Source organism: Harpegnathos saltator, unplaced genomic scaffold (assembly GCF_003227715.2).
Source record: "Harpegnathos saltator strain DR-91 unplaced genomic scaffold, Hsal_v8.6 scaffold828, whole genome shotgun sequence".
NCBI lineage: Eukaryota > Metazoa > Arthropoda > Insecta > Hymenoptera > Formicidae > Harpegnathos > Harpegnathos saltator.
The window spans coordinates 61,623-74,273 of record NW_020230680.1 but is presented as its reverse complement, the minus strand read 5'-3'; the positions used below and the strand labels follow the sequence as shown (position 1 = coordinate 74,273).

At 45.3% G+C, this 12,651-nt stretch overlaps 1 protein-coding gene across 6 annotated transcripts in view; it reads left to right on the top strand.

Moving 5' to 3' along the window:
* The window catches only part of LOC105186197 (visual system homeobox 1), a 69,701-nt gene extending 59,178 nt beyond the window's left edge, over window positions 1–10,523 (top strand). For 2 of the 6 annotated variants that reach the window (XM_025307019.1, XM_025307018.1), the window contains exons 5-8: window positions 7,216–7,390; window positions 8,029–8,205; window positions 8,558–8,593; window positions 8,972–10,523. In XM_025307019.1, the coding sequence (XP_025162804.1) occupies window positions 7,216–7,390; window positions 8,029–8,205; window positions 8,558–8,593; window positions 8,972–9,135 (552 nt within the window). In that variant the 3' untranslated portion in view covers window positions 9,136–10,523. Of the gene's footprint in view, window positions 1–7,215; window positions 7,391–7,953; window positions 8,206–8,557; window positions 8,594–8,971 lie in introns of all 6 variants that reach the window. The other 4 variants (XM_025307016.1, XM_025307015.1, XM_019842817.2 and 1 more) reach the window with 2 other exon arrangements.
* Window positions 10,524–12,651: the final 2,128 nt, after the last annotated feature.

The following is a 12,651-nucleotide window of genomic DNA, read 5'->3' as shown; positions in this document are numbered from 1 at the left end:
ATGACCACAGTTCGCTACTCCTTAAATGTACCGTGCGTTTAAGCCTATCAAAGTTGAGAGCCTCGAGCAACGAGCAATCCGAATTTCAAGTTCGCAAACAGTCGTCCTCCAATAAAGAAAGCATGCGAAGAGGATGAACAGCCGAGAGAGAGAGAGAGAGAGAGAGAGAGAGAGAGGCAGCAGACGTCCAATATATCGAAGACATCTACGAAACGAATGCATGAAACGTGCCGAGAACGCCCGAAGCGTTGGCAGCAGCCGTAGTAGCAGAAACGGCAGCAACATAGCACAGAGTCGGTGGCGGAAAGTCGCATTGAAAAGCGTCCCCGACGAGATCCGTAAAGGGAGGATCGATGGTGCTGCGCGGAGGTGTCGTTTCGCGACGCGAGCGTCGGGATTGGAAATCGGGTATCCGGATTATCCCTTGGCATCTCCCGGTATATCACGGCGAGATGGAACGACGCCGCCGGAGTTAGGGTAGTAGCAGCAGCAGCAACAGCAGCGACAGGGGTGAGGGTATAAGGAAAGGCTGCAGCGACGAGGCTGCATCGCCGCGGTAGCAGCTCCAGGCGGAGAGGAGGAAGAGAAGATCCTTTATGATAGTCTTGGCTCGAAGGAACGAGGAACTCCGCGACGGAACCCGACTCTCTCTCTCTCTCTCTCTCTCTCTCTCTCTCTCTCTCTCTCTCTCTCTCTCTCTCTCTCTCTCTCTCTCTCTCTCCCTCTCTCTCTCTCCTCCCCCCTGATGTCCCCCTTCCCTCTTCCCTCCCTCTCGATCCCGTCTCGCCACCCTATCCACCTCCTCTCTCGTCCTTGTCCTCCTCCTTCTCCATTCTATACTACCTTTATTGGCACACCCGGTATAATAAGGAGCGAGTTTGTATTTAGTCGGCCATGCGCAGTACCGGCTGTTGGCGTATCATCGATCAGACCGGCGACTGACTATTGGACCAAAACAAGAGGATGAGAATGGAAATGGGAATAAAGAGAGGGTAACGTAGCGGCTGGCAGAGAGCACGACGGAGATAGCCGGAAAAGTAGGAAGGGCGGGACACGTCGTGCCGCGTGAGGCCGAGGGGATGTTGTCGCGGAGGGACGGGGAAAGCTATTCCTAGCAGGAGCCGTGCGTGAACACAGACGAACAAACAGGGAGGATTTCTCTACGAGAACGACGACGACGACGACGACGACGACGACGACGACGAGGAAGAGAAGGTGATAGAAGAGATGGACGGCGGTGACGGACGAGCCTATAGTAACTTGTCGTGGATTACCGATACATACACTGGCTCAAGCCTGTAAAATCGGTATGACTCGAGAGGAGCTGGAAAAGGCAAGTGGCAGACAGAAATAGATAGATAGATAGATAGGTAGATAGATAGATAGATAGATAGATGAATGGATGGACGGATGGAGAGGGAGAGAGAAAGAGCGATACAGACACGAGAAGGAAGACAAGAAGAACAAAGTCTTCACCTGCTCACTTCTTGCCGCAACACTCGAATTCGATGCCAGCAACGTGTATTGAAACTGAGGCTGAAGAGTCCGCCGTCAGGTACTACCTCGAACGAGGACCCTCGAAGGTCTATCTAACCACGAGCTTTTTACTCGTCCGTTGTGGAAAGGCGAGACGGAAGAAGTGGGGTCGTGATCTTTTGGCTGACGTCCCGGTCGATTTCGGACATTTCAGCACGTCGCACGACGGATATCTTGGCGTTTATCTCGCGATTCGTTGTGTCACGATCAGACCGAGGTACGTCAAACCTCTCATCTCGCAGCGTTTTACCAAATATCAGAAAGAGAAACGATATTCACATACTACATCGACGTCTTTAGTTTCTGGAATGTTGAACGTTGACCGGAAAAGTCGACTCGCTTCTTGGAGGGCTGAAACACGGTACGTTTGCCAATTTTCTTCAACACCCTCCTATAAAGAACAATGTTTTAAAGAATATTGTTTTTCAAGTTCCAATAAAATATTTCAATCGCATATTCGGTCCACAAAGTGTCGCGAGAATTCCATGCTGCGATACAGAGCGCCGCCATTATCGCTTAACGCGATGCAGAAGGTAAAATTATTCGTCCACATGCAAGAACTGCTCTTCACACTCGCGAAACTACGAGAGAATCCACGTGATGAAATTCGTGGGCTCGTCGATCAGCCTGACTGCCATCCGTGCGAACTGATCATAAGGAATAAACATAGTTGAGTCGCTCGTCGGGATAATCTCACGATAGAGCGATCAGCGGAGGATCACGGAGAGAGACAATCGGAAAGAATCAAGAGAACCTTGCTAATCGCGTCGCGCGGAACGCAGCGGCGGCGAAAGAGACGAAGGTTAAGAAGCGCTCAACGTCGCTTGTTTCCTTTCTTCAAGATTCGTACTATAAGGACGTATATATACATGATGAGGCAGGGTGACACTGTCCCAAGGATAATTGGAGATCTCGTTACTCCCTACCGGTAACTTCAATTTACGATCGACCGATAATGAGATATCGAATCCTGCTCCTCCATCCCCGGGTTCTCGCGCTCTCGCCCTCCCTCAGCCCTCTATTCCTGCCGCTCTCTCCTTCCTTTCCTCTTTCCCTACTCTCGCCCTGGCAGCATCTTAACCGATATCTCGTAGCTCCTCCGGCTTATGTTCAAACGACGACGTCGAGGCCACGACGCGTATTCGGTGTCTCTTAGACACTTATTAAACAACAGGCCCTACCTTTTCAGCGAGACGGTGCCAATGTTATCATGTTTCGACGAAGAGATGAGAACTCGCGCACGACCCGCTCGTTTACGCGTTTTCGACGCGGCTAATATATCAACGCGGGCGGTGCGTGATTTTCGCGCGTCTTCTTATTGTCGCTTGACGGGAACTAACGATAGCTTAAGGATCTGCGTAAGAAAAGAGGAGAGGCGATGTGCACATAATAAGAAAAGATGGGTCTTCCGTTAATATTAAGTGAGCAAAAAAGTTTTGGGTTTTAGATTTCATACAATCGAAACCACAATTTATTTTACTTATTCTCCCGCCCTTTTGCGGTTTTAAAGCGTTGACATTTGGCTTTTTAAAATGCCATACGGTTTGACGTTTGATGCACATAATCTCAAAAATTAGTAATACTCAGGGTGGCAATAAGAAAGAGCATGTATGATTTTCCATCCACTTCGCGTTTCATCTGAAGAAAAATGCTGCTGAAGTCATTGAAATGATTTGTGCTGCGAACGATATGATGAGAACGTTGTAATTCATTCTACATTCTAGTGTAAAAAGTAGTATCAAAAATTTCGCCAAGAAGATTTTAGTCTTGAAGATGAACTGCATGCTGGACACCCTCAAAAGATTGAAACGGACAAACTGCAAACATTGTTAGATATAAACTCTGCACAAACTGAAAAGGAGCTTGCACAGCAGCTTGGTGTTACATGACAAGCCATTTCCGTACGTTTACATGCAACGGGAAAAATTAAAAAAAAGGCAAATGGGTTCCGCATGAACTGTCCAAAGACAACAAAAATTGACAGCGTAACACCGCACTCACTTTGCTTTCAAAATTCCGGAAAAAGAATTTTCTGCATAAAATCATTACAGGCGATGAAAATTGGATACTTTATGATAACCCCAAGCGCAAAAAATCATGGATTGACTCTGGTCAACCTTCGACATCGACGCCAAAGCCCAATATCCACGCTAAGAAGGTTTTGCTCTGCATCTGATGGGATTGGAAAGGTGTGTTGAATTATGAGTTGTTACAGCGGCGAAACAATTACGACAGACTGCTATCAACAACAATTGATCAATTTGAGCGATGCGTTGGAGGAAAAGAGGCCATTTGCTAGCCAAGGACGTCGTAAAGTGATCTTGCTTCATGACAATGCCCAACCACATGTTGCGAAAGCAACTCAGGAGCATATCTTAACGTTAGGCTAGGACTGAAACGGATTTCTTCCGTACGCGACATAACCCAAACATGGCGCCTTTCAATTACTACTTATTTCGATCGCTGCAGTATTATTTGGCTGATACACATTTCGTGATAGTTGAGGAGATATGGAAATGCATTGATGATTTGTCGCCTCAAAGCCGGTGAGCTTCTATCATCAAGGAATTCGTAAGCTGCCCGGAAGATCATCGACGCAAATGGAGAATATTTCGCTGATTAATATCTTTTTGTTTGTTTTTAAAAAAAGATTGAATTTTGCAAAAGAAAGCCCAGACTGTTTTTGCTCACTTGATATAATCGCTTTTAAAGAAAAAAGTAACGATGCGATCGGCTGGGGAAAGTTACATAACACGTGATTTTACGAGTTAAAGAGCGACTTAATCATCGCGAGGACACGCCGTGTCCTCGAGCTTTCTTGGCGAGCGTGCGCACGGAGCGCGAAAAACCGCACGTCCGACGAAATCTAAGCGGAAGATAATTTCGGAGTGGCAGCACAAATTGACAGGGTGACGCGTTTCCATTCACTCGAATTACGCGCCGATTCTGCCAGTGACTTTGGCATTGTTGCTACAAATTGGTCCACGCCCTAGCCTCCGGCCACCCTCTGCATGCGCGCGCGCGAAACGTATGAGCGAACAGACGGGACGACTTGATGCGCGTTCACGGCCCCTTTTAAATAACAAACGTAAATAACAAACGATCGTCAAGGAGACAGGCGGAGCGCCACGGAAAAAGATTTGCACCGGCCGGTGGACCTTGGCACGGCAGCGAAGGTAATGCGGATTAACAAGGATTCGATTGGCCAGCGTGGGAAACACGGAAAACCGAATTCGGAGATTCGTCCGCGGCGCCGGTGTTTCCGCTCGCTTCCACTCTCCGATCGTTTACGCGCTGCCAACGGAAAGGAACCGGCGAGAATAAATAACGCCGCGAGGGGAAGGTCTTGATCTCGGTTTCCACAGTGATAATTGTCGATAACGATCAAGAGGGGGGCTTCGTCAACGAATGAACAACGGAGTCGTTCTCAGCGACGATCCGAGGTGTCTGAAAGCGGCAAGCATCTGCGAGAGTCGGCCACGGCCAACGACTATTCGGCAACTGCACGGACGAGCAGCTCGTAAACAAATACGCGCAATGGAATACGCCCGAACGGAATCGGGCTTGTTACTTCGGAAACGTGGCTTCGTTACACGAACGCCGCTCCGAGGAAGCGCGACACGCGTCTTCGCTGTAGGAGGCCGAGTCGCCCCGGGATCGCTAACAAGTAACCTAATGGGCATGAACAAAATGGAACAGCGTTATAGCTCGCGGTTGAGTCGTTTGAGCGTAATGCTTAACTACACAACAGCGTCTCATGGCGCGTGTCGCGCCGCTAATTGAATAAAGTAGCCGATCATCCACTACTCTAATTACGGGAGAATAACGTGAGTGTGCAGGTCATTCTACAACGCCGACGTGGCCGAATGTGTAATCCGCACGATCGAGACCATTTTAGCACGCGGGTCGTTAATTTTTTTTTTTTAATATTTCACATTGGCACATTGAATGGTCGTCATTGATGATTGTTACTATAATACTGCCACACTTTCTTCACTTATCTGCAAGGTATAATTAATTACGTTGAAGACAATGTATCAGGGACCTCTCACTGATGTTTAATTACTGAGAAACAATTTTTAGCCGATAATTAGTTTAAATTCGTCTCCTAACTGAGGCAATATTTTTTTATTAAGGGATTGCATTAATTCATGTCGTTTTTTTACTTGGAATGTTTATTATTTTCATAATATGTTACAATCAGATATCAATCAAAGTAATTACCAATGCTTTCGATTACTTTTTGCAATCTTTCTGATGAAAGCTGGATTCCTCGTCGAAAGAAAGACCTGTCTTTTGAGGCGGTCCAATCATCGACCCATTTTCAGAGTTCTTCGAAGTTGGCGAAGTGCGTATCTTTCAAGGCGTGTTGCATGGAGCGGAACAGGTGAAAATCGGAAGGAGCAAGATCGGGGGAATACGCTAAGTGCGGGAGAACTTCCTACTCCAGGTCCATCAGTGTTTCTTTAACCGTTCTTGCCATATGCAATCCAGCGTTGTTATATTAGAGGATCACTTTCCGCTTATTACTGGCTACTTTTTTGCATCAATTCAGTCGTTCAATCGCTCCAGTTGCCGTTGATAAAATATGGTGTTAATCGCTTCACTAGGATTCAGATGCTCATGATATGCTACGCCTTCCATATCCCACTAAATACGTAGCATCTTCTTTCCATGAATATTTCACTTTGGTGTTAATGTTAAAAATTGACCGAGGTTCACCCACGACTTCCTTCGTTTCGGATTTTCGTAATACATCCACTTTTCGTCACCAGTCACGATACGTCACAAAAAGCTTTTCTTCCTATGTTTAGCGAGCAAGAAAATGCAAATGTTCAAGCGATTCAACTTTGAGCTTTCTGACAATTAACGATATACCCATTTTCCTTCATTGTGGATCTTCTCTAGGGCATGTAGCCGCTTCGAAACGGTTGATTTGTCGATTCCGAGGGCTACTGACAATTCTTTGAACGTCTGTGCCGAATTTTCATCCAATAACTTCCGCCAAATTTTTTCGGCTGCCTTGAATGTTTCTTGCCTCGAACTTCAATATCACCTTCTTTGAAACGTTGCATTCATTTTCTACACGTTCTTTTCGAAAGAACAGTTTATAAGAACATCAGAAGCAATTAGTAAACTTCAGCTGCACTTGTTGTATAACTTTCTAAAACCTAATGGCTACAGCATGAACTAAAGTAACTAAAGTAACATCCAGAATCATCTGTCCCCAGTGGCACGAATTAATGTAACCTCCTAATACAATACTACATGTAAAAGAGCATCGTGTTCAATTGAGATGGGCGAAGAATTTAAACTCCTCCTCTCCTCCACCCTTAGTGGGAGTCCAAAGAATTGGTTTTACTGCCAAACGAGAGGTCATGAAACGAGATGACAGTATCTCCAAAATTTATTACGTTTATTCTCCATATATTTAATAATTCGATCGATTTAATAATTCGTCGGCAGAATTTCCCTGCAATCGGCGAAATCAAGCACGTTGAATGTTTTAGTCCTTTTTGAAAGATTTGTCGAGACGCTTTCAACGTTAATTGGAAAGTTAACCGGATCGCAGCTCGTCTTTTATCGTTTGTCAAATCAACGCATTTTTTTCTTCCTTTCTGTCGCATATAAGATGCACAGGAATGCTCTTCCCTGAGTGAACGTCAATCATTGTTCCAGGTGTGGTTTCAAAATCGGAGAGCAAAGTGGCGCAAGACGGAAAAGTGTTGGGGCAGAAGTACTATAATGGCGGAGTATGGTCTGTACGGGGCGATGGTCCGACATTCTCTGCCACTTCCGGAAACCATTTTAAGAAGTGCCAAGGAGAACGAGTCCGTTGCACCATGGCTATTAGGTAAGGATAAATCTCCTCCGGCAAAATCGTTCAATTAGTCATTACGATAGAACGACTCGAGCGCGAACACGACACGTGTCCTCAAATCTCCCTCTTAAACTTGAGCTGGAAATTAGTTGAGATTTGATAGTTCTCAATCGCTAGTCACCGGTCGGAGATTGAATAAAATTGCACCAACACTGACAACTCTATATCACAGATGGATCGTTATACAAAAATGATGAAATATATTACACCAGAAAATATGTTATAAATGTCATAAGATATGTCATCCATCGCTTGAACTGAACATGATTACGAGATTCTTCCGTCAATTATTTTACCAAATATTCAAAAAACTCTGGAGGGACTAATCGGTGCAATTTTATTCCATCGCGCGATGCGTCTCAGCGAATGCTCAGCGATAAATGATCAAAGTTAGAATGAAATCTGCATTTATCGCTGATCTAACGAGATCCGAGAAAAAATACCCCTCCCCTCGCCAAGAACTCCCGACAAGAACAGACTCGAGTTAAGACGGCCCAAAAAAATGTCGAATATTTTTTTCTGTCCGTCTCTATCAGCTCAATCATCTAAGACAAGCGGCTTTAACCAAGATTTCGAAAATAATCAAGAACTGATTGACTGTGGACCCGTAGGGATGCATCGGAAGTCGCTCGAGGCGGCGGAGCATCTCAAATCCGGCGGAGAGGACAGCGGCAACGACCATAACGGAAGCGGAAACAGCCCCCATCACAATCATCATCAAGGAGGACCAACCAGCTCGGAGAGCGGACAGGAAAGTCAGGATGGTATGGGACCTTCTTCGTCCACGAGTAAGTCCTTTCGTCTCTACTATATTGTATGTATAGTACGTCGATTGTTAGCCGTTCGGACAGCGATGCAAAATAAATTCGATAACATACCGAAATATGTTATTAGTTTCGTCTCTCTCTTTCTTAACAAATCCGGAGACAAAAGAGCAAAAAGTTTTCAACATTTTAACGGTGAAATTAAAAGCGAGATATGCAATATTTAGATATCGCCGAGATAATGACACGTTGATATAATTCAAGTCCTTAAAACTGTCGTTCTGCATTAAAAAATGTCTACAATACCTTTTTCGAAACACTGTTGAGTTTTCTAAAATAGAAGAGACACCAATAATACTTTCGATTTTTGTCTTAGACACACAATATTCTTCGAGCGCACACGTAGCTAAAAGTAAGTTGATTTTTGTTGACCGAAGAATCCAAGATCAGTTTCCTGTCGATTTATTCGTCTCTGTGTGTGTGGTTTATTTATTTTTATACAATATGTGTGCGGTTCATCTGTATCTATCATACATTATGTGTCTGTGATTGATCTATTTTTGTGTAATCTTACGTAATTTAACTTCTTTCATAAATTTTGAAAAATTCCCCGTTATCAAGAGACTATTATCAAGAGAGACCATTATCATACCATTCACTGTTCAAGAACATTCAAGTACCACTTGCACAATCTAAGAAAATGTCTAAGTCGAAACCGTGAAGCGTTACAGACGTCCTTTGCTGCCGGCGAACGTTTCAACCATGTTCATACTCATTTCCGTGCTTTCAGGTGTCGTACAGGACACGGAGCAGCTAAGAAACGAGAGTATCGCCTGCCTGAGGGCGAAAGCGCAGCAGCATCAGTTGCAACTAAGTCTGCAGCCAACTTCGGCGCCACCGAGCAGCTCGTATCCGTCGGCGCCGCAGTCCAGCACGCTGCACGCCTCAGTTTAATCACGATCGCGCCGATGCCGCGTACTTACAACAATGACTGACAGTTCCGTGTCCGTTTCGGTATTCTCCACTTCCGCTACTGACGCACCATTCGAAATGGCGCATGTCATCTCGCCGATCTCGGACGGCCGATTTGGAGATCCTCGTGAGGATCTTCACAGCGATCCTCGCGAACAAATCGGCAGCACCGATATGAAGATCAATGATATATTTTTAACCGGTGTCCTCGCGGAGAGGACAGGCCGTGCTGAGGCTGAAGGATCTTTCCGGTGTCATTGGCGGAGATTAGCTCCCAATTACCTCTTCCGTTCTCTCCTCTACCTCCCCCTTCCAGCTCCTGACGTTCTCCTCCTCCGGAGGCAAATTCTATCCGGAGCCGCTGCGATCGGAGATGCAGCTCGTCGGCAGATTCGTCCCAGGGGAGAGAATTATTAGAGACTTTGCTCTTGATTTATCTCCGCTGAGACTGGTCAACCGACAATAAACTAGTACGCTAATCTAAGCTCACTCGTGGACGAGTTCCTCACCGGCGACGCACGGATGACACGTGGCAGACGAAAACGCAACGTCACCAGAGTAATCCGGAGTCGATCTCGCGGCCAGGAAGCGGCGGGTGATCATCGCAACGACGAGCGGTCTCGTCTTCGATGTCCACACTCTCCTGTCGCGTTTCCGCACTTGTAGGCTGGATCGTGGAGATCGTGGACGCGTGTACACACATATAAATTCACATGTACACACATACATACACACACATATACGCACACGAGCACAAGTACAAGCACGAGCACAACGAAGCATAAACGAAGCAAGTCCCCCATCAGCCGTAATGCAGAGATACGTTCGCGCATCTCGCGAGTCGATCAAGCCGGATGCGTGGGTTTTGACTTGTCACAGATTCACGCGAACGGATCCTTAACAACGACTTGACGAATTGCATATACATATAGTAACGAACGATACCCGCGAGGCGTCTCGGTACGAGAGACGAGACCAAGCGAGATGAAATGAAACACCGAGCGGAACGAGCAAACGCCGCAGGAACGGAACAATGAAACTAATTGTTAAGCTTAATCCTCATCAACGAAGCAGTAGCCTATCGACGATGCAACGTATATACAATGAAGAATCATCGATCGACCAGCTGTGGCGGATGATCTCGTCGTCGACGAACGCGCACGGCCACGCCTCCTCGTAAGGAGGAAAATCTCCTCTCGAGTAAGGTCGTCAGCGAAGGACAGACGTAATTATTCGATTCGGCCGATAGTCCGAATGGATTAACGGATGAAAATACCTAATTAGGAGCTATATTCGCTTTCAATAGCGCGCTATTGCGTACGAGCGCGTGTGTATGTATGCGTGCGGCGTGCGTGGTGTGTATGTGTGTGTGTGTGTGTGTGTGTATGTGTGTGTGTGTGTGTGTGTGTGTGAGAGTAAAACGTGACAGGACAAACGAAGATATCGCCTTCCGAGCGTTTACCAGCAACGAACGTTGAACAACGCAGACAGTAAGAGAAATAGAAAGTGAGAAGCCGCGGGATATTTAACGAAGTATAAACGGATCATATAGACACACATCGAAGAAACGAGGTCAAAGACTTCTATTATACATACATAAAAAGGCGCCCCTATATAAGACTTACAAGTTTAAGGCAATACACAAGCATCGAAAGCTGTTTCGACCGCTAAATTTGCGCGCGTGATATGAGAGAGAGAGAGAGAGAGAGAGAGAGAGAGAGAGAGAGAGAGAGAAGGAGGAGGGGAGGGAGGGAAAAAGAAAGCAAGCGTGTGCGTGTGGTAAGTACGAACGGGTGCAAATGTGTACGGCAGAAGAAGATAATGAAGGAAAGAGAAGCGATAAACGGCAAAAAGAAGTATGTGTGCGTGTGTGCGAAGGAGAGAACGAAAGAAGCATGCGAGTCAAAGATTTATTAGCGAAAACTTCCTATATCCAAGTACTTAAAGAGAAACGTAACTGTTGTCAAATGTGCAATATATCGATATAAGTTTTAGCTCGATAAGGTATACTTTACTAACAGATACGTTCTACGCGAGGCGGTTGTGACGAAATGACGGCGTCTCGTCAGATGCATTGGTCAGATGCACATGGTCGCGAGAAACGAATCTACACGACCATCTCGTGAGAGCTTTGACTCGTTGGTCTAATTTCTTCCTTAATCCTCTCCATTTCCATCGCGAGTGAACTCCGCGTCATTACCGCGTTGTGCCGTCGTCTCGGCGCCCGCCCGCTGTATATAAATATATAAATAAAAAAATATAAATAAGATATAAATATATATATATATATATGTACGAATATATATAAAGAGAAAAAAAGATGATATTAAAGTATAAAATGTGGTTGCGCGCGAGATACGCCGAGCTAAACGGAGATCCCTCTACGAGTATGCGCATTCGAGAGTTGGCGAGATCTTGAGAGTGAGAAAGGCAACCGAAAGAAGAGTATATTGCTTTATTACATTTTCTCCCCGAAAGAACCCTCGAAAAAAATTATGTATTATGTATTCTCGTCATCTCACGGAGATTCACAAGCGAAAACGAAACCTAAGTTGATCGACACGACATTCTTGATTCTCATTCTTTTCTACTATTTGTGCAGTGTTTTGCTTCCCTGAAAAAAGTTCGCCAGGAATTTTTCAACTCGACGTAAGAAGTTTATCGTTCCCCGATCATTCGTTTTAAAATATGATCATATAATAAATATTATAGCGGAGCAGTTAAAAGACTATTAGCGCGGGCTAAGGAACTCGTTCATTTCCTCATATGCAGGTGGTTAGGAAATTGTTAAGAAGTCTATTTGGGAGCATTATTATTATCATTTTATTCCGATGGAACTCGAGAGACGTATGCGTACTTACGATAAACGTGAATCTCCATGAAACGAGACAAAGACAAATCGCGTCGGGAATCTTCGCTTGTTCTCGAACGGGATCTCCGCAAGTACCCACGTGGCTAATGATCGAGCGAAGCGTACGTTACGTCTGACTTCGATCCACCCAGCTATACATACACGCACACGTAACGCACTATAATTTAAAAAAAACTCGATCATGAGAACGGTAATCACACGTTTCTCACAGATGAGAGAGGGAGAGAGAAAGAGAGAGAGAGAGAGAGAGAGAGAGAGAGAGAGAGAGAGAGAGAAAGGGGGGAAGAGAGAGAGAGAGAGAGAGAGAGAGAGAGAGAGAGAGAGAGAGAGAGAGAGAGAGAGAGCAAATCAAGAGTTACGAAATGGACACCGCTGTTATTGTGAAGATACTTAACGATAGGCTTTGGATCAGCGATCGCTCTGTATCCGAATGCCCTAACGCATGCATAGTAGTCGACTAGTATACGTAATAAATAAAGTTTCTGAACAAATATATGTTGTTACTGCTCCTTTTTTCACAACAAAGTTAAGTGATTCCCTTACATCGTTATATTAAGTGTGATTTCACTCCTCAACTGAAGTAACATAAATCATAGTCAGGAATAGGGATGAATTACATTAAAGAA